General features: G+C 36.6%; 1 protein-coding gene across 2 annotated transcripts; it reads right to left on the bottom strand.

Annotated features, from left to right (window-relative positions):
- Positions 1–2,487: 2,487 nt before the first annotated feature.
- On the bottom strand, positions 2,488–21,696 carry LOC108137304 (keratin, type I cytoskeletal 10). Of its 2 annotated transcripts, XM_017258924.2 has the most exons (7): positions 21,526–21,696; positions 18,154–18,358; positions 9,718–9,825; positions 4,212–4,582; positions 3,489–3,624; positions 3,187–3,414; positions 2,488–2,878 (listed from the first exon to the last, which is right to left on the bottom strand). In XM_017258924.2, exons 2-7 carry the CDS (start codon positions 18,289–18,291, stop codon positions 2,813–2,815), a joined length of 1,047 nt encoding a protein of 348 aa, XP_017114413.1. In that variant the 5' UTR covers positions 18,292–18,358; positions 21,526–21,696; the 3' UTR covers positions 2,488–2,812. The 2 variants fall into 2 exon arrangements, with proteins under 2 accessions (XP_017114413.1, XP_017114415.1); XM_017258926.2 differs by lacking the exons at positions 2,488–2,878; positions 3,187–3,414; positions 3,489–3,624; positions 4,212–4,582 and adding exons at positions 5,983–6,410; positions 6,816–7,143 and having other exon boundaries at positions 21,526–21,695.
- Positions 21,697–22,678: the final 982 nt, after the last annotated feature.

Below are 22,678 nucleotides of genomic sequence, written 5' to 3'. Positions count from 1 at the left end.
CGATTGGCGAGCAACTGAGCGGATTCTCCAGAAGAATACCCGACTATATCCACTGCCAAATAGCATTTACAAGTTCTCTGGCTCTGCTAAATGAATTAAGTCATCGCCTGGTGACGACAAATTGTGCGTGAAGATGGGAATGGGCAGCAATAACATGAACACAAAACGAAAACGCTAAATATGTGCACTTGTCAAAACAATGCCTGAATGCCGGGCACTTGTGCACTACTAATTGTGCATCAAGTGGCCGGCGATCGCAGGATAAGTAACATGTATCCATCTCCATTTGTCCATCGGCGATTTGTTGGGCCAATTTGTGTGTTTTTGTTTTTATGTGTGGAAAACGGAAGTGGCACTTAGTAGTCCTCATCCCTGCTGACCTTACCCTCCTTTATTTTTGCTTGTGTTTTTCTGGACCGCACACATGCCACGCATGCGTTCCAGTAAGTCACTCAGTCATTGAGTCATTCACTCACTTTCTCAATTGCTCACTCAAGCAACACACAGTTTTTAGTCACTGGTAAAAAAACGAAGCAAATCCAAATATTCTGTATTTTATTTAAATATTATTAAATATTAAATTAATAAATATTCAAAAATTTTTCAATTTTTTATTTGACCATATTCAGATTTAATTTAAATATCTGAATATTTATATTAAATTTAAACTATATTTATAGAAATTATAGGAAGAAGGAACTAATTTAAATCTAATATTTTCACATTTATTAAAATTTTGAACATTGTATCATTAAATTTATAACGCATTTTTGAAAAACATGTAACATACAATCTTAAATTCAATAGTCAGATTTTTATTTTGACGATTCTATATTTTTACCAGTGGTGGTGGAATATGCGCCGAGATGGATTATCCAGATATATAAACGAGAGAGGGTGAGCAGTCAGCCAATTCACTAATTCACTACTTGCTAAATTGTACAAATATTTGCAAACGCTTTTTAATTGCCCGAAAAGTATTTCTCACACTGGTTATTAATTTTCGGAATATTTTGCAATCACTTCCAGTGCCTAAGTGGCTCGATCATAAAATATATGTATGCTTGACTTCCAAATGAGTAATTTCCGATTGTAAGCAATTTATGAAGCGAATTAAACGCATTTTATTTCGGCATAACTGCTTGCCATAAATAGTTTAACATGTTTAATGATCACTTTTAAAAATAAAAAAAGGTGTTTATTTAAATATTTGTAGAATCTTAAAAAATAACTTTAATTTATTTAATTAGTCCAACTATCTAGGATTCAGCACATGGCCCATGAAGAGCACCGTTTTAATAAAAATTATAAATAATGATAATTTAAGGTTTTTGTTTTCATACCAACGCAGAGGGTATTATAAAAGAAAAGTGTATTGTATCTCAAAAGCTATAGGGACTCGAAAATAAAAAGAAATCGTTTCTGCCGTTTTCAAAAAACTCGCTAAAATGTGAACACAAAAACCTAATTTTGACTATAATTCCGTAATTATTTGACATGAAGTAATTACGTCTATGAACAGAAAATAGCTTTTAAATAAATAATACCTTTTTAACCATAGAAAGTACATATCCTTATGTAATGGTTTGGAACATGTACCTATTTTTAGTTGATTTCCCGCCAAACTAGCGGGTTTTCAAAAAAGTGGTGCCTGTTAAATAAAAACTCTGAACACAAAGTTTTTATAATCATTTTACTTTTATTTTATACACATTTTTCGAAAGTTTCACTTAGCTAGGCTAGAAAAAAATCATAGTGAGAAAAAACACAATTCGCTTAGGATTAGGGGAATTACAAACAAATCCAGGGGGAAACACAGGGAAGTCGAACAAGAACGGATCTAAATATATATTGTATATAGTAATTGGCATATCGAATCGGTTTATAAATTGAGTATGCTTCAGTGAATGTGAACGTGCGTGTTTGTGTTTTGTGTTTAATGTGTGTGTGTATGGTTATTTCGAGGGATCTTTTACCAACAACAGCAAATAAAAAACATTAAGCTCGGCTATATTTCATCTAATAGAAACTTGACGTGTTTGCTTCGTCCTCTTTGCATTCTTCTTATCCTTCTTCTTCTTCTTCTTCGTTTCGTTTTCGTTTATAATAATTAAAAATAATAGTAAATAAAACACCACAGTCATGATTTTTTTAATAGAACACAAAATATACACAAACGAAAGGGCAGGGAAAATATGGAAAAGATCATGAAAAGTGGTAAGGGAAATTCACAAATAGCAAAATATTTACAAAAGCCGTTTGAAAATAGAAAAGAGATGGACAGTTGGTAGGGGAAAGAGATAGCACTAGGGCTGGAATAATTGTATCAGGCGTTTCTTCATCTTCTTCTATATAGTACATATACATATAAATGTTGTTTCGCGTTAATTTTCTTTTTTCTTTATTGATATATAAATAAAATTCTTTGATTTGTGTGTGTGATTTTTTTTTCAATTTTGCTTATTTTTGTATGTTGTTTTTGTTTTTTTTTTTGTTTAGCTACTTGAACTAAATACGTTTTTGTTATAAAAAATTTTGCTAAAAATTTAAAAAAAAATATATGTTGACATTGGCCGGGAAATTTCTTCGATCGAATTGATGCTCAACAAAATTGTCTCCGTGTGAGTGAGTAGGCGTGTGTGTGTGGGTGTGGGTTTTGGGGGCGGGACAGAGGGAGATAGAGACAGTCGGGGGTGGGTGAGGGAGCGAGATAGAGAGAGGGTGATCTGTTGCATTTGACTCTGTACAGGTTGGTGACTTGACTAATTCGGGCGAGGGCGTGGCCGATCGGTGCTGATGCTGACCCTTGACCTTAGATCAGCGCCGTTATCAGCTTGGCCTTGAAGTTCACGAACTTCTCGCTGGTGGCCGCAACGCGCTAGAAAGAGAAAATTAGATGGGTTAGTTGGTCCTAATATTGTTATATAATAATAATAAAAATATATTATATAATATTTATAATAGTAACTATTAGGCGTCTTAAAAGACTTCATTTAAAGATCTTTCGTTTTAATAATTATAAACTACTAGGTCTTTCTTTATTCGCTTCTTTTTCACTACATCTTTAAAAGTATGCAAAAGCATGTCTGACCTTCTGAAGATCCTATGATCTTATTTAGGTGACTTGAAAACTCTGCTGATTTGGTTTTTGTAATGTTTTTCAATTCAGAAATCTTAAGCACTCACCAGTATCAAGTCCTGGACGAGATTGGCCAGACCGCGGTTGGCCAGCACGACGAGGCGCGTGACTGGGCCGGGAATGCCCTCGGTGTAGCCGTCGGCATTGCGGGTGCTATCGCCATCCGCATCAGCGTCCCCGCCCAAACTGCCTCCGCTGCTGCCACTGCTGGCACCACCCCCCACCGAGTTGGCCGCCTCATCGCCCTGCTGGGTCTGAACGCTGCCCGAGAAGAGCTGTTTTATGGGGTAAAAAAGTTGTTAATAAAATAACTGTTTAAGGGGCAAAGAAAAACTAAGGTAGTACTCACCCTTACAACATCCAGCAGGAAATTGCCAGAGCCTCCACCCAGGGCATTTCCACTAGGCGCTCCACCTGCACCACCGCCGCTTGAGCCACCGGCCAGACCCGCACCGCCGAAGCTGAGGAACCTTTTGAACAGATTACTATTGGTGAGGCCAGGCCATTCGAATTGTATGGTTGTTGAGTGCATTTCAAGTGTTGTTGATTCGTTGTTGAATTTTGATTTTTGGTTAGTTTTAGATTTTTTTCCAATTCCAATTGATTGGTTGTTCAGTGTTGTTGTTGTTGAATTTTGATTTAGTTGTTGTTGATTTGTTGGTACATTTTGTATTTATGTCCATTTGTTTAGATTTATTGATATTATTGTTTTTTTTTAAATTGTTGAAATATTTTATTTTGTTGTTGAACAGATGTTCATTTGTTGTTATTGGGTTTGGTTGGTTGTTGTGTGCAATTCAGGTGTGGTTGATTTGTTGTTGAATTTTTTATATATTGGTTATTTGTTTTGAATTCATTGATGTTGATTTGGGAAAGTATTTCAATTGGTTGTTGAATTGTTGTTGATTTGTTGTAGGGATGAAAAGGTAAGGAAAGTGTTTAATTAGTAAAGTGTTGGGATTGTATTTTCATCTATTAAAGGATCATGTTGAACATTTTTGAATGATTAAATATAAAGCCATGCAGTTGGGCATCAAAAATGGGGGGGGAGCTTGTGGAATCCTTCACTTACCTCTTGTTGCGATCATCCAGTTCGGCGGTCTCCTCCGCAGAGTCGAGGGTCAGCTCATCGATCGCCGGCGACTTGGACTCGGATAGCTGCAAATCGTTGGTGCTCAGCGCCTTCACATCCACGCCGGCGGAGGGCGATACGCTGGGCAGTTCGTTGTTGAAGCTCAGCTGGATGGGTTCGTTGGATTTCAGGGGAATGGGCGCCTGGGCGATCGGCGAGGAGGCGGAGGATGCGGAGGTTGGTGACAGGGATTGGGCGGCCACGGCGGCGGCGGCTGCTTCCGCCTCCTTCACCTGACGGGCCACTCGGATCGTCTCCTCCAATTGTTTGTTGATGGCTGACAAGTCGATCTGGGTATCGGTAGCTCCATTCTTTTCGATTTTAAATTTTTCGGGTTTTGTTATGGGTTTTTTTCATATTTTTTTTGGTAGGGCATTTGTTGCATTGTTTTTTTATTGTGGGTGTTGTTGGTTTAGACATTTTGGAGTTTAGGAGTTGATTATGTGCGTGTAAAGGGAAGGGGGTGAGAGGGGATAGTGGGTGGTTCAAAGGGTGGCGGGTGAAAGGCCCAAGGTCGAGGGGTTGAGGGATAGGCAAAGCGTAGGATTCGGCGACGTGTAATGTGTGTGTGTGGGTTTTGTGTATATTTCGTTTCGTTTTCAGTGTGTTCGGGTGTGGTGAGTTCAACACAAGTGAGGTTATGTCATCGTTTGCGAAGTTAGGGTGAATGTGAGGTTAGGTGGAGACAGAGTGGTTAGGTGGTTTGTTTGATATATTGCACATGTCGATTGAGGTGTCGAAATCGATCGATTGTTTGATGGGCAGTTATCAAATACGTGCATAAATGCGTTCGATGTATTTGTGTATACATTTGCGGTTGTCAGTTATCGTTATCAGTTATCAGTTATCGGTTATCAGTTTTCGGTGGAGCGTTGTTCGTTTTTTTGTTGATTGATTTGATTTGATTGTTTTGGTGGTGAGTTATTTGCATTGCACAAATCGAATCGGGTTTTAATGGAACATGAAAATAAAGAGAAAAAGATACAAAAATAAGCAAAAGAGAAAAACAAAAGGAGCGAGACAGCACAGATAGAAAAAGATAGAGAGAGAGACAGAGTGGAGCGCTTAGTCTAGAAATCCACTTTTTCAGACATCGGTGATCGACTATCGATTACGCTCCTTTGGTAAACTTTTTAAGCATTAAAATCTTTTTTTATTTTTCTAGAATGCTGGCAAATAAAACTCTTTCTCGGCCAGCAAAAAATAAATAAATGAAAATCCCCTGTTAACTCTTTTGTTTTTGCTTCTTTATTCTGCGGCGGGCGGAAAAACGAAGTCGGCGAAAATGAGTGCGGAAATGAGTACACTGAGTATCGAATTTTTCTGGGGATGAGAGATAATTGGCGATGTAAATGCACTCGTGAGTATGGTGAGTGTTCAGTCGAGTGCTGTGGTGAGAAAAGAAACACCCAATCCAACCTATAATTCACCTTTGTTCCGGGAGCGACAAATGAGTTTAATGGAGTTTTCACACGCTTTTTATCGAGTCTGTCTGGGCACCAAAAGTGTGTATGAATTTTTGAGAATTATCGAAAATCTCTATGAATTTCATAACTCCTGTTAAAAGTGTCTTAAAGCAGGCAGGGAAATATTTAATGTGGTATATACAGAAATGTAAATATATATCACCTACTTTTAGACACCAAGCACAGAGTTTTGCGAACTTGATAATAAATGATGTTTCTGGGTTGAGCAAAAAGGCACAAGGGTATACAAAGTATTTCGTTATATTTGGAAATGTATTAAAAAATGTCTTACACAACTAATACATTATAGATGTAAAATATATAAATTTATTTTGTAAAAAACACCTACTAACCTAAGTGGAATGGGGGTGCGCATGAGGGAGCAGATTGAAAAAGAGAAAAGGATGACTAGGAGAGAAAGAGAGAGGGAGATATCCAGAGACAGGGACAACAGTAGTGAAAAACAAGAGACAGAGAGACAGAGAGACAGAGAGAGAGAGAAGGCAGGTGAGTGTGGTTATGTGCTGAAAACCAGTGTGCTAAAGGTAATTTCAAAACAATCAAGTGTTGGTTAACAATGCCAATTCAATGAGAACTTCACTTTCATTTCATCATTCTCCTTTAATTTTATTTCAATTTGCTGTAGAGGGTGTTTGCTTGGGTTGTTGTTGTGCTGCGCGGAGAAATTTGAAGGGGGAAAGAGAAACCAATTTTAAAAGCCAATTCAACAGTGCTTTTTTTACAGAGAAAAAAGCTTAAGCATATCAAAACCAAAATGGCAATTGGACTTTTTCATATCAAATTATATTAAGAAAGAAATAACTAGTGTTTTAAAATCATTTTAACTGTGCCTAAACGTATGCATTGAAAATGCACTTTTGGGCTTAAAACTGCATATTTAATAAATTTAATATTGTTGCATACTTGTAGACATTTTTAAAAATAATTTCCAATTAGAGATTTCTGTTGTTCATAATCCATTTGATAATGAAAAGGTCTCCAATTTTGTTGATTTTTTTTCTCTGTATATTTTTGTTTTTGTGAGTATCTCACAGTTGTTGTAGCAAATAAAACGCACTTTAGGTGGACTCGGTGGTTGAGGTGGTGGAGGTACTGCTGCTGCTACTGCTCTTCTCCGCATCGATCTCATTGTCATCGTCTGGCTCGAAGGTGGGCAGTTCGATGGTCACACGGGTGCCACTATCCGAATCGGATGTGTTGGTGCTACTGCTGCCGCCACTGGTGCTGCCACTCTTCGAGCTCTCATCGTCGTCGTCATCGAAGTCCGCATCGAAACTGGTCCTGGCCGCATTCGCGGTGTTTCCCTGGATGGCGGTACGCAGAACCGTGGGTCCCAAAGTTCTCAACAGCTTCGAGATAATGCGGTTCGCCTGATCGTCGATTTGCTACAACAACCATCGATGTGTGTGTGTGGTGCGCATACGAATTTTGGATTCGGTGGTGCAGTTGGGGATTTTTTTTGTATTTTTTGGGGGAGGGTAGGTAGATTAGTTAACTTTAATGGTTCAATTTTGAGTTACATACAATGCGATTGGTGCTTTTTGGGGTTTGGTCAAGGGGAATGGAGGAACTTGGGGGCCTACAGGGTATATATCAAAAATATATTACACAACTGGGGTTTTTTTATAGTACATGTGCGGAGCGATTCAGAGGGTGAATTCTACGGTGATTGGGTTTAGTGGTTTTAAATCGGTTTAAGGTAGTTCAAAAAAGGTTCTCCAAAAAAGAAATTATACAATTTTTGACAATATTTATACTCTGACTCAGCACAATTATTGATAATTTTCGAAAAATATTTTGCAAACCACTTTAAAACCCCTTTCGATTTCGAGTTTTTAACTCCATTTGTTAGACGATGATGAGCGAAAGTCTCTAAATCAAATTCGAAAATGCTTTTTCTAAATGATGTTGTCTCCAAATCAAAAATTGAAAATGTTTTTTCTAAATGAGGTTGCTTTGATGCTCTCTTGTTGTTCTTCATCCTTATGTGGTTGTTGTTTTGATGGTTGTTGTACTTGTACTTGTTGCTGTTGTTGTGATGATGGTGGTTGTTGTTCTTGTTGTTGTTGTTGTTGCTTTCAAATCCATTTTGCCTTTTCTATATATATATGTATATATTTTTCTGTACTTTCAGTGCTCAATCAAAGACGGGCAATAATTTCGTAATGTTGTTGTTGTCAATTGTGGTGGCCTTTGTTGTTGTTGTTGTTGTTAGATTATCTCTGGTTGTAATAAAATAATTGGTAGAATTTAATAAACGATTTATATCTTCAATTATGATTTGCAATTGTGGTTCATCGATGCTATTGTTGTTGGGAAACAGGATATTTATGGTGGTGGATTCTATTGGTGGGGTTAAATCAGTGGTGCTAGAAGTGGTGCTAGTAGTGGTTGTTGCAGGCAAAGTTGTTCTTGTCGTGGTTGTTGTTCTTGCTGTCGTTGCTGGAGATGGAGTTGGAGTTGGATCATCGGTTGTTGCTGGCTCCAAAGAGCGCGGCAATAACTGGACCAAATCCTCAACTGGCGTGCTAGTTGTGGTGGTTGTTGTTGCGGGATTACTGGGATTGGTGGTGGTGGTGGTGGTTGTTGTTGTTGGGAATGAAGATGCTTGATTGGTTGTACGTTCATCACCTTTCGATTCAGCTGAAGCCGCTGCTTCTCCCAATCCTCCAGTTGGTGGTGCAAATGTAGGCAAATCGATCTTCACCCGCCGAGATTCTTCCACCTCGTTGGCACTACTATTCGGTGGTGCTGGTGGTGCAGCAGCATTCCTCGTGGCAGGACTACTTGAACTACCACTCGACGGCGCCACATCATCGTCATCGTCATCGAAATCCGCATCGAAATCGGCATCGAAATCGGAGGCCGGCGTCGAACTGCCGCCGACAGCACCACCCGCACCACCGCGATTTCCGGCCAATATGCTATTCAGAAGACCGGGACCGGCCACCCGAATCACCTGGGCTATAATGCGATTGACTATCGAGTCGATTTCCTAGCGAGAGATCAGCGAGAGATCAACAAATAATACATGGGCTATTTTTTGCAATTGGTAAATGAGATTCTGGTGCATTTTCCACATGAGTTGATGTTGATTTCTTGCTTTTTTTCTGGTTCTTGATCATGATCTTGGCCAATTGTTTGGGATGATATCTGGCTGAAAAACTCAATGTCTATTGTCTATATAGTTCATGTCTGAGTGTGTTTGTGTGCGTGTTTGTTTTTGTTTTAGAGTGGGTGGTGGTTTCGTTTGGTTTCGTTTGGTGGTTCAACCTCTGCTACTGGGTGGTGCTGGCATGCTCAGGAGGTGATTGTTGTTTGTTTGTTTTTGGGTGGTTCAGTGCTATTTTTTTTTCCTAAGCCTAAAGAAAAAAACATGCAACATTTGAAGGTACACAATTCCAGGAGAGGAGGAGTGGATATTTGGTTTTGGGGAAAAGCATTAGGCTATGTTATCATTCATTTTCTTTGTTTTGCTCATTTTCCGCCCTCCTTGGCAAACTCGCTATCGGCCTGGAATTGGGTGAGATCCTCGGGCAGTTGATCGTAGTCCTTGGAACCCTTATCCTCATCATCATCCACATCATCTTTGGCTGGCTGTCTGGGATGAAGACCCCGATCGAAGGCCGGATTTAGGACGGTGCCCAGTACCACGGGCCCAACGCGTTGCAACACATTATTCACTAGACGATTGATCTGCACATTGATCTCCTATGTGAGGAAAACATTTCGGGTGGCGCCAAATTCAATACACACTTTCATATAGACAGGGATTGGGGTATATGGTTTTCATTTGGGGGCCCTATAACCCTGGGCTAAAAGTGTCTGAGTGGCTTGGCTTGTTATATATATATATATATAAAGTATAACATATGAGACAGGGGCAGGGGGTCGGCTAATGGATAATGTTTATATATAGATATATATGTATATACATATATATATATAGGTTTTCTTACCTTGGTAATATCGGGGAACAGTTCGCGCAGCAGTCCAATCGTTCGTTTGTTGCGATCGGCTATCAATGTTTCTTGGTCTTTGGCGCCCAATGTCAAGACATCGATTTCCTGCAAGGGTAAATTAAAGAAACAAATTATAAAATGAGTTTAAGTTAGAAAAATGTGTATTTTAAATATTAATTTCAGTAATAAATCATGATTTTTGTGCCCAAGTAAAATAAACTAAAATAAATAAACGTCTTATTAGAGCTTCTGTTCACTTTATAGTATTTACATTTCTGTTGTAAGTAAATTATTTTTTCATCAATTTACTATTAAAAATTATTTAAATCTTTATGACTAACACAATTTACTTAACAATTAAATATTTCACAGCTAATACAAATATTCTATGCCCAATTGAAATATTTTTGATTTTAAACCAATGCGAACTTTAGTTATTTTAAATTATATATAAAAATATTAAAATCGTTTAAAAAATCCATTGTCGGAATTAATTTATTAATTATTTATTTAAATTGAAATCATATATTTAAATCAAATACAATTTAATTGAATAAAAACTGTTTAAAATCTAATAACTTTCACATAAATTAAAATATATTAATATTAAAAAAAAGCCATTTAATATGCATTAATTGAAATATTCTTTATAATATTTTGAATTTAATAGTCAGATATTTATTTTTGCTGTTTCTATTAATTTTTTTGCAGTGTACCAATAGTCAGCAATAAAAGCGCACTTAAAACAAAGACTCTCTTCGTGACCTTAGCCATTTGAAACGCAGTTGACTTTCAGGTTGGGAATGACTGGTTTTACTATAAGTGTGAATTACTTTTTCTGCGGTCGAGGCATAAGGTATACACTATAATACCTACTATATATAATTTCGTACATCTGTTGCATAAGCTGGCAGTGAAACACGGGAGAAGATGAAGAAGATGATGCAGATGGCCAGCGAGGAAAAACAAAAGGCACCAAAGTGCCCACAAATTGACAAAACTTTCACTTTGGACAATGAGTTGCTGCCAGTGGCACCCCTTGAACCCCCCACAAAACCCCCGCCTTCCTTTTTTGTGCTCATTTGTGTAATCAAGTCTCAAGTGTAAATTGTAATTTGCTGGGTATATTGCAGTGGCTTACAAAAAGCGATCTTCTATATTTATTTTGGTTTATTTTAGTTTAGTTCAGTTGAGTGGTTCGTGTTGCTTCAGTGGGTGGTGCTGCCAAAAGCCAAGAGTCAGGCGAAAATGACTTGGATAAAAAGTTGTTAACGTTAATGGGCAATCGCCAACTGCACAACAGCAACAACTACAGCAACAACAACAACAACAACAGCAATAAGCTGTCTAAGCTAAGAAAATATTGCACAATAAATTTTCAAATTGCATTAAAATTGCATTTTGTGGGCGGTGGTGGATGAATGGCAGCCAACTTTTGGACAATCAACAGCACGAGTCACTAAGCAGCTAAAGCAAAAGCAAAAGCAAAGCACTAGCACAAAGCCAAAGCAACTTCCTTGGTGCAACAATTGTCAAGGTGCCACCAGGTGCAAGGGATTCCAAACAGCTCAAAAGCAGCACAATCTAATAATATAGCATCAACACTTTAACAATTGGAAAAGTTTCTTTCGCTCCTCGACAACAACAACAACAAAGCACAAATAATACAAAAATAACAAGGAAAAAGAGGTTGTGCTGGGTAACCATTTCAATATCGGACAATGTCCACGAGCCATTCAAAGTTTTAATACTCTTAATGAACAACGAGGTCTGGTCGTTGGGAAAATGCTTTATTTAAGGGCGGGAATAAATAGAAGATTTGTCTACTTTTACCCTAACATTTTACAATATTTGCTCTATTAATATTTAGAGTATTATTGTTTATTAAAAGAAAAGAAAACGGAAATTTAAACTTTAAATATACCATATCAATCAATTTGTAATACAAAATTTTTTAAATTTTAAGTAATGGAAAATGCTTCCTTAAGAATTTTAAATAAATATGTTGAAATATTTGTTCTTAAATATATATCAACAAATTATACATGTTCATTTTAAGCAAAGGATTTGCTTTCTACTTACTTAAACAATTGAAAAAAATAAGTCCGAATATTTGCTCTCTGAATATATCAACAATTTACTATTGTTAACTTTAATTAAGTTTTCCTGCTTTCTTATACAATTGCAACAATTTGTTAAATGTATATTTATAATACATTTCCATTGTAGCCAATCTAGCTTGTCAACTCTTTACCATATTTCGCCATGTATAAACTCGGACAATACCTGAAGTTAATGAGGCAATTGTCTATATTCTACTATTGTCTTTTGTATGTGTGATCAGTGTTCAACCATGTTGAAACCACATCTTTAAGCCACTTAATCATATTATTTGGAATTTGGCAGGGTATTACCATAAAATTGTCACGTTTTTACAGCCAGCCAACTCTCGGGAATGCTACTTAAAAGCAAAAGAGATTTGAAATTCGAAACAAATATATATGTATATATATGCCTCTGAAAAGTAGATGTTGCTGCTGTTGCAGTGTTTAATTGACTCAAAAGTCAGTGCGGAAGTTGACTTTTACACGCGGGCGGAAGTCAGCATTATGACGACCATGATTATGATGATGATGAGGAGCATAAAATAAACTTTTGCTAGTTTGGACAACTAGCCAACTAGCCAACTTGCCAACTCTCGAACTCCCTCTTCTCTTGAAGTACTGAAGTACTATATTCATCATATTTTAAGCTGTCTGTCAGTGTCAGTTTAGTGCGACAATTGTTTGGATATTGCCCAGGGAGGCGGACTCACCAGCAACTATAGTACTTAAGGCAAAAGTTACGTTTTTATGGGACATCTTAATGAATTCCAAATGAGTTCAGGCCCAGAAGCTGCTGCCTCGTGGCAAACGTCATTAAAGCGAATGCTCTGAATTTTAAGCAGTCTGCACAGTATGCTGGCAATTTCATTTTCATTTTCAATTTCAATTTTAGCTTATGCCAAGGCGGAAGACACGGCTTATATAGAATCAAAGCGAATTGAATCGAAACAAAACGCTAATCGATTGACAAGCTAAAAAGCTAAACAAAAAAAAAAGATTTAGAGAGAAAACATTTTTAAAATGCTTGGACATATCAGTTGCCTTGACCTTAACCAACTTAAGGCGACTCTCGACTCGATAAAAATGCCACAAACTACTGTCATAGTCAAAGCAGTAACAAATATAAGCCCCTGAGTTAAAAAATAAACTAGATACGATAACTCACAGATTGCGCATAAATTAACCATGCAAACTGGTATATTTATATTTTATAATTTTGGATAGCTTATCCATTGATTTAAATATTATTTTGAGTGTAATGGGTCACCTATTATGCTGGATAAGTCAGTGTTTAAAAAAGATTTTATTTAAAAGTGCAATTATTTTTAAATAATAATATATAAATAATGTCACATTTAACTATTTGAAGTTTGATAGGAGAAATTAACCAAAAAAAAAAAACTAATAATATAAAATAGGATTAATCAAATTAATTGATTAAAAAAACATGAATTTTAATAGAGCATTAGTACTGCGCTTTGGCCCCAACATTCCATTAAAAAACCAATCGAAATGCCAATTTAATTGCAAGTGCGACCTCAGCGACAGTGCGTGTCATGACCGCAGTGGCTTTATTTCTTTATCCAAGCCGATTAATGCCACGCCCATTGCTAATCCAAAGGGGGTAAAGGCTTTCAGACAGTTGAGGCCTTGTTTGGCGACTAATAAAATTAAAAATACGCGACACAATTAAATTAAATTGAAAAATGGGCGAAACTGGATTTCGAAAATGAATAAATCAAATGAGTCACAAGACTATCGGGCTTTAATTATTCTCAAGCGGTGGCTAATCGCACAAGCCAACAAGACAGCATGCATATCTTTAGAGCCATTTTCAAAACAGATTGCAGCTTGTACTCCCTGTGTATAAATTGTCTTTGGCTTTGGCTTCCATCTCACTGAATGACTGACATGGCAGACAAGGCAAGCGCGTCTCGTTTGCCACTTAACAAAAATGCAGCTACCAACAAATTGCCAGCAACAAAAGTAGCAACAAATGCAGCAACAAAAGTAGCAACAGCAACAACTACAGCGGATTGCGATTGACGTTTTACTTGTCGCACAATGCGGCGTATGCGTGATATGTTCACAAGAGCGCAAAGAGAGGAAGTTGAAGTGCAGTGGTGCAGAAGTTGGGTGGTGTTAAGTTGGGTGGTGCCAAAAGGGGGAGTGGGGTGAAAGGGGCAGCAGCCACCGGTTACATAAGCGGAAAGTCTGTCACTAGGTAGCAGACTTCCACTTGGCAAGGAATCACAAAATATTTATTCATTTCATGGTTGGCATTACTATTAATGGCAAATAAATCATGAATAATGGCAAATGTGTCGAAAAAAGCGTAAAAACAGAGTTTAGCCATAACAAATATTTTAATTACATTTTTATAGTTAACCAAATGGGAAATAATGTTTGTAAATAATGGCAATTGTAAGAAATATTAGCTATTAAATTAAATTTAATTTGAATTTAATTAACAGGAAATAAAAATTTTAAAAGTTAAATTAAATATTTAAGACGAAGAACAATAATGAATATAAAGTTAAGAACTAAATTATATAAATAAAATGAAAACAAGTTTGAGAAACTTGTTGGTAAAAACAAATAAACTTATATTTTTAAAAGAAAACAGTCTATTAATCTTGTCTATCAAACATAAAAAAGCAAAAAACCCACCAAATTGGTTGGCCATAATAAATATAGTACACCGAAACTGCAATTTTCCCGTAATTGCAGCTCGATGGATCATAGTGCCTTGGATTAAATACACGTAGTAGAGTGGAGTTATTTCGCAGTTTTCCCCTCCATTTTCCCCGACTGCTGTTATATCATCTTTGACACGTGCTGGGCGCCAAAGAAGTCGACAGAAAGAGGCAAGCAAACAAAAATACTCAAGCAAAGTGGCAACAATGGAGATATCATTGCAGTTGACGTTGCAAAGAAAATTGTCCTCAGCTCTGCCTATTTATAGTACATATATATATTTTTTTTTTCTCCAATTCTCCAAGCTAGTTCAATCGCCATTGTTATCGTCTCGTTAAATGATTTATGGCGCAAGGCATGTCAACACGCCGAGATGAACATCAGTTTGGGTTTTGGGTTTTGAGTTTTGGGGAAACTAAATATATATATATACATATATATCGACTTCATTAACGTATCAGCGTTTTGTGGGCTATATTTTGACCCAGTTTTTGCCCTCAACCACAGAGCCAAATTGGGCAACAACAAATGCTTACTTTGTGTAACATTTGCTTTTTTTCGGCCTTTCAGCAGATGTTCAAAGATGTTATTGTAAACATGGCGTGGGTGCGCAGGCATTTAAAATATATATTATGTTTGCATGATATCACAGTTTAAAGTTGCTCAACACTCTGAGGTAAGTTGCAGTTACAAAACCCCTAAATTAAACCATTTTACATTTCAGTCTCAATAGTAAAAAATGGGTTGCTTTTCGACATATATTTAAAGTATTATCTTTAAGAACTATTTTTAAAATATATTGCTGGTGAAGCATTCTCTTAAGTAGATTGCTTTTCAAAGTCGTTTAACCTCGGAACATTTGAATATTTCACAGCCCATTTTATGGGCTTAGCACAAGTACAAATTGTACTTAAATAAAAATAGCTATTAGTTTTAAGTTTTAAAAAATGTATAAACGGTGAGGCCTATTAATGTCAAATTATTTATTTTTATTTGGGAATCAGAAAAAAGTAAATGCTTTAAAAATGTACTTTAGAACCTACTTCATTTATTGTATTTATCTTTATGTCATTCTTTATTTAACTTGACAACCAATGAAAAAATGACTTCTTACCAGGAAACAACTTGTGTGCTTTATTTATGGATTTCGCACGAATATAAAATATGTAATAGCATGCCAGCAACTTTGATTGGTAATTGTTGCGCCGTTGATTTTTATTTGTATTTTTTTGGTTGTGGCAAAGCCTTCGGGCTTTCTTGAGATTTCGGAGATTTGTGCAAATATGTTGCACAAAGTGAAAGCCATAAAATGACATAAAACAATGCTAAAAAACTGGGCAGCTTTTTCATTTGGCTAACAAATTAACAGGGGGCTGGGTGTCCGGGGTGCTAATTGCCATTTGCCGGGCCACAGTGATACAATGATCTGAGACGATGATCGAATGGAAATGGGTTTGGGAATGGGAATACGACGAATGTCTGGCTCGGCAATTAAGTAATAAAATAACAGAGTTGCAGGGGCTTGCTCAACTCTGGTAGTCCGGTTTTTTATTTTTGCAGCAGCCGGGCCAACACCCAGCTGAGGCCAAAATAAAAATAAAAGTGAACAAAATACAGCACTGGCAAAAAAAAACATTGTAAATGCAAACATTTTGTACTCATATATTTTTTGGATTTGGTTTTCATGCTGTTTTAGTTATTTTAAAAATTAAAATTTTTTATAATATTTCATTTGAGTCGGAGTTTTTCGGAGTTGATTTCAATATCTGAACATTTAAATTAAATTGTAATCACATTTAAATCAAATATTTTGCACTTTCATGAAAATATTTTAGTATTAAATCACACAATTTAATATGCATTGTAATTAATGTTATGATTTAATATTCAATTTAGATATTGAGTATACAATTTAAATGTATTTTTACTATTCCAATTTTGTTTTAAGTGAAGACATGAGGAAACAGGTACCAAGTGTGCCAACTTCCTTGGAACTGGTCCGCTCTTTGAGTGTTTTTGCAGCAGCTTTTTTGATCCAGTCACGCAGGTTCGACGGGCCCAGAGACCCCGAGACCCCGAGACCCGAATTGGCCAAAAACCAAAAATCGAAAACAAAAAAATGAAACTAAAACTCAAACTTAAACTTAAACCGAAAAGTAAAAGGAAGTTTTTTAACATGTTTGGCCGCTTCCTAAGCCAAGCCAAGCCAAGCCAAGCCAAGCCAAGCCAATCCAAGTGCAAATTTGTCAAGTAAATATATGGTCGAAAGGGCAACTGAGGCGGCAGCACGCGCTACTTTAAGCCAACCGAATGTTAACGAGAGTCGCTCAAAGAGTTCCATTAACTGTTAACTGGGGAACACCATTTAACCAGGGAAATTAAGCAACAGTTTATGGGCCCAAATTGCTTTACTACAGCATTCTCCGGCTGCAAGTTACTCGTTTAATTTTACTCCCTGCGTACCGACATTTTCACGTCTTAAATAATTATAGTTGTAAGGCAACCTTTCGATTTGTTTTGGCACCACCCCCTGCCTGGGAAAAATTCTATAAAAGCTTTGTATAATATTTGCCTTACACACTCGCTTGCTTGACTTTTGGCTATTTAATCATTATCTTGATACAGCCAGCTATGTAAATATTGGTTTTGTATTCAGATTCTTGGGAATGACATTTTTCTATATATAGATAGTTCTTTGAAGAATTTGAAAAACAAGCCAAAAATTTGCAAATTTATAGCTTTTTTCTTTTTTAAAAAAACCACTTGCCTTTTTACATCACGATTTTTTGAATTTATGATGCATGCCAAAGATTTTTGAAAATATGTACAAAAAAACATATTTTTTAAGAGTTTTTAATGTATTTTCGCCAAAATAAGACGCACAACCATAAGGGTGACTGTTTTGTGCATCTGGCAACCTATACTTATGCTATGGATACATTACCGGTAGATTTGAAAAAACATTTTTTTTTACTATTTTTCGATTTTTTGTTAAGGGGGCTCATCATGATTTTTTGCGAAAATTGGCCAAATGTATACATTTTAAGCTGCGTATGGCATTCGATTGGAAATTTTACGACGAATTCAACAATGTATGACATTCCAACTTTAGACCATTATATCCCTGGGCGTTGAAAGAAAAACCGATTTAAAAATGTTTTTTTTTGGGTTTTTGGAGAACATTTTTTAATTGTTTTTTTGTTGTAACTTGGTTAAAATAAAAGCCATGGCCCTAAACGTTACTGTTTTGCATAGCTGGCAGGCTATACTCCCCATCTCCGAAAGATTGAGAAAAAAATATTTTCTTTTGATTCAAAAATCGAATTTTAAAAAGCGTTTTTTCAAAAGTTGATTTTATGGCCAATTTTTTGCGAAAGTTAAACATTTTTAGCTGTAAATGGCACTCGATTGTATATTTTATGACAAGTTCAACGATATATGGCTATCTAAATTTTGATCATTATTTTCCGGGTTTTCACACACTGTTTTTTTTTTTAAGTTTGTTTTTTGGGATTTTGGAGATTTTTAAATTTTTTAGGAGCTTTTTCGTTGAATCTAAAGTTGAATCAACGAAGTGGTTAAAGTTATAAAAAATCTGTTTCCCCGTTAGTCCAGAACTTTTCGTACTCACCTTGCCATTGGCTAGCGGAATTTGCAGGACATCGAGTTCCTGGTTGCCGGCGGGCTGTGGGAGCGGGACGGCGCTAATCAGGCAGACGGCGCTGCAGAGGACGAGCGCCACGATTTGATGTCTGCTCGGCTGCCTCATGCTGTCTCTCTCTCTGGAGCGTGTGGGTGTGAGCGGGACTGGGAGAGTGTGTGTGTGTGTGGGTGCGCTGGAACGAGAGGGCATGCTAATTAATGATAATGCGGAGACAAATCGATAGAGGTCACCAAAATGGTGACCTTCTCTTATCGCGCAAGCTTCAAAAAACTAAATTAAAAACGAAATTAAAGCCAAAAAAAAAACAACAGAAAAAATCGGATAAAAACAGCATGTTTGATTTTGAGTCTCTGTGGTCTTGTCAATTTTTTCCGACGATTTGTTTGCTGGCTATACTCTGGCCAAGGTCTTCCGAAAACGATGCGGATGCTAACGATAATTGTCAATAGGCGATGGCCAATGGCCAATGGCCAACTAAGGCGGCGGTTTGGTCAAGTTTAAATATTGAACATTTCTTGGGCAACTCGGCGTATGAGTAATGCCAGCCGTATGCTGCAACGGTGAGCAATTTATAAATCACAACAAAAATTATGTAATTTTTTCATTTCTTTTTTTTATTTTTATCACTTTTTATATTTGGCCAGCAGCAACCTGTGTGAATATATGTTTATGTATTTCAGTGTTGTGTTGTGTGGCTGCCTTTTATTTTGTGCAATTTCTATGGGCAAAGCTTTCAAAGCTGGGCTTTTGTTAAAAAGAAATTGAATAAGGCCCGAGGGCGGAAAAAGAGAGGCAGACAGGTGCGAAAAGCAAGGCATGATCCGTAATTACACACAAATATGTGAGAAAATTGTGAGAAAATTGTGTATTAAAAGCAAACCAAAGCCCGTAGCTCTAATTGAAGAAAGGTTAGGGGTATTTTCACTGGTCAACTAGGCAACAAAAAATTATTAGCCATCCAGAATTTAATGAGTGAAACTAAGTACATAGTAGGGGGGAACCGCAAATTAGAATCGCTGATTGCCTTATTAGACTTTGACACGAATGTGAGATGGCATTGCGGGCTCAAAGGTTGGGGCTTTGGCAATTGAGGATCACTTGGTGACAGCTTGAATAGCTTAGACGTACGTTTGATTGCGGAATCGGTCACCACTGCTATTACTATTATATATCGTTGGGATTTATATTTGCATTTTGCCAACTTTTAGATAGCCACAGTTTCTTGTGATGTGTGATACTATTTGGATATATAAGATATCAATCTTTGTTTATTTTATACAATTTTATTAAATTTAAAAATAAGTGGTTTTTGGCCGACATGAGTAATAATTTGAAATTGTAATACAGCCAGATTTAACTATATACGATTTTTAGAATTATGAAACATTTTATTAAATTTTCATTGAGAAACAAAGTAGACTCAAATTTTTAATTAATACATTAATTATTTTGAAAGCGCAAAATACATTATATCGGCTTCAATTTCGTGGCAAAGCTTTTCGGTATCACAAATTAACTGGGGGAAACTCCAAAAGCCAAGTCATCTTCAGCTGAGGCATGCAAGAAATGAACTTGAAAGTGTATTTTGGGCCGTTTTGTTTTGGCCGCTTTTGCTTTTGCTGTTTTGTTTTGCTGTCAAGCAATCAGTCAAACAGTTTGGCAATAACAAAAAGTACCACGAAAAAAAAGGGAGAGACATGCAATGCTGATGGCTGATGGTCAGCTCTTGGTCTTAACTTGGCTCGAAGACTGCTAACCGTTTAAGTAGGGCGTAAGCGCCAAAATCACAACAGAGAAGCCGAAGAGAAAGAGAAAAACCGGCATTAACCGAGCTACCCAGATGTTATGTCATCTTTTGGGCTTTTGATTTTGATTTTGATATTGCTTTTACTTTCCAGCTCTCTCGCTTGTTTGATTGTTTGATCCATTTGCTTCTAACAATTGTCCGAAAAGTGATCAGTGATTAACAACGTGACTTGACATATACCATTTTGTTGCTTTTTTTGCATACGGAACTTGACGTTTTATGATTACGACTTGCTGGCAATTGCACAAATAACATAAAACTCATAAAAAAAATATACAAAACAAAAAACAAAACAAAAAAATCCGCATCTGGCAATGAGTGCATGCTCCGACATGGACATGTCGTAATTAAAAGGCAAAGCCCCCCAAAAAAGAAAAAAACAAAAACAACAACGGCTTGAGTGGAATTTCTGGGCGATTTCGAAATATAATTTAAGCCAAGTGACGGGGCGTATTAGAGGCTGAAGTAGTGCACTTCCTGTGCCAAAGTTTGCCATTAAGGTTTGGCCTTGTTTTGGCTTGCCTTCAGGTCAACGTTGCGTATGGGTGTTCTTTTTGAAGGGTATGTAGGGAATCTAACTTTAGGAAATGCCTAAGAAATTCTAGATTTCTTTGATAATGTCAAAATATAACTTCTAAAACAGAACTATAATTTTGGTAAAGTAGTTTGTTTGGCTTGCATTCAGAGCAACGCTGCGTATGGGTGATATTTTGAAGGGTTTTTAGGGATTCTTACTTTGGGAAATTGCATACTGGTTTTGTTTTAAAAGAGTTGGTAAACAAAACTATAATTTTGCCTTTTCTTCCAAAACCATTGTTTTGTTTTTACTTGGAAAAGTTATATATTTAAGGAAGTTTTGAATAAAGTTAATACACAAAAGTTCTAAGCAATCTTAAGATTACCTATTTTTAAATTTAAACAAACTTCTTGACTAAAATATGAATATCCTTTTTCGTTTCTACAGAAATCTTGAAAACATGCATCCAAAATTATAGCTCTAATTTGGCACCCCCCTTGCCAAATCCCCCCCCCCTCCTCCCTCCACCCCTCGGCGAATCGATTTCAGCACTGCACACGAAACCTCTCGAAACGCAACTTGGAAATTGGCAATCAAAAACGTTTTTGTGTTAACCAACTCGCATTAATTGGGCAATCGAAACAAGGTAAATGAATGCAGCAAATGAGAAATGAGACAAAACCGAAAATAGTTCAGCACACGCGTCAGGTTTTTGTTTTTGTTATTTTTTTTCGCTTATTTTTGTTAAATCTCGAAATTTCTTGCGGTGTTTTTTTTTGTATGGGGGGGCTTTCCATGTTTTCGTTCACAAACCAAAATTCATCAAAAATTGTTAAGCACAGCAAAAAAATAAAGAAAAAATACATAAGTTTAAATGAGTGTTTTTATTCCGTTGATTTAAATTTTTTTTGTTTGTTTTTTAGGTTTTTGTTTTATATCCTCGCGAATGATTTTGTTTTTTTGTTAGCACACCACGTTTTTTTAGTTGTTGATTTTTTTTTGTCAAAATACATACGCGTTTTTGGCTGCCAAAAAGGTAAACAGCCCAAAAAAAAGAAGCTAAGATATCGGCTGCAACAATTGCGTGGATCGTTGGATTGTTGGATCGGTGGATCAGTGGATCTGTGGATCGGTGGTGCGACTGCTCTGTGCTCTGTGGTCTGGGCTGTTGGGCCTGCAATTGATTACTAACGTGATTTTATCACACACAAGCGACTAAAGCTCGAGACAAAGCGCGCGGCGAGCGTCGGCAGCGCGCTCAGCATCAGCAGCGGCGCCGCCAAGATACCGCCTCACAGTCGTACCGCCTCCAGGCCGTCCCTGCCCCTACCGCTTGAGCCGCTCAAGCCGCTCGAGTCGCTCAAGCCGCTCGAAACGCTCGAATTGCGCTCGAAACGAAAAGAAAGTGAGTAAATCTTGAGTCGCGAGTCGAGAGCTTGACCAGACTTTTTGAGTGCTCTTTCTTTTTTGTATTTGTATTTGTATTTTTATTTTTATATCTTGTTATTTTTATTTTTCTTATTTTTTATTACACTCGGTACTCCTGTAGTAGTAGTTTTCCCCATTTTTTTTCGACAACACGATTACGCGAAAAGTTTCCGCCTCGTGACTGCCAGCTTCAGTTTGCCAGTTTGTCAGTTTGTCAATCTCCATCAGCTGGCTCAGTTTGTCAGTTTGTCAGTGGGCCGTGGCCAGGAATAGAGCCTACAAAGCCCGTTTTATTTTCAACATTTTTACCATCTTTACACCCAAAAAAAAAAAAACAAATTTTTTAAGTTGACTGATTAATATTTGGTTCTTGAATTCCTCACAGAATTCTGTCTATTGCTTAATATATTTTTTTCTTAAATTTTAATATTTCAAGCTCTTTTTTTTAAGTTAATGGCTGAAATTGGCCCATTAAATTTAGGCTTGAAAACTTTATCTTATATAAATTACACCCAAAAAAAAGAAAATAATCAGGGAAACTAAATTACTGTTATATGAATTTGAAACTATTGGGTATAAAAAATATACTCAATAAAATGAGTATTAAATTAATAACACAAATGTGTTACTACGTTATAAAAAATAAACTAAAAGTATGGGGCTACTATCTAGTATTGAATTAGTACTCTTTGTGGTTTATTTTAAAGACACACTTATTTAAACTAAATTTTCAGTATTTT

This window comes from Drosophila elegans, unplaced genomic scaffold (genome assembly GCF_018152505.1).
Source record: "Drosophila elegans isolate 14027-0461.03 unplaced genomic scaffold, ASM1815250v1 contig_149, whole genome shotgun sequence".
Classification (NCBI taxonomy): domain Eukaryota; kingdom Metazoa; phylum Arthropoda; class Insecta; order Diptera; family Drosophilidae; genus Drosophila; species Drosophila elegans.
Note: the sequence above shows the minus strand (reverse complement) of the source record. Positions and strands in the feature narration are given on the sequence as shown.

Bases quoted from the DNA above. Each gene is read 5' to 3' on its own strand.
- LOC108137304 (XM_017258924.2), bottom strand. From the start codon at position 18,291: ATGAGGCAGCCGAGCAGACATCAAATCGTGGCGCTCGTCCTCTGCAGC. The intron at 9,826-18,153 runs GTGAGTACGAAA...TTACCCTTGCAG, and splicing joins TTCCGCTAGCCAATGGCAAG to GAAATCGATGTCTTGACATT. The intron at 2,879-3,186 runs GTGAGTGCTTAA...TTCTCTTTCTAG, and splicing joins TCGTCCAGGACTTGATACTG to CGCGTTGCGGCCACCAGCGA.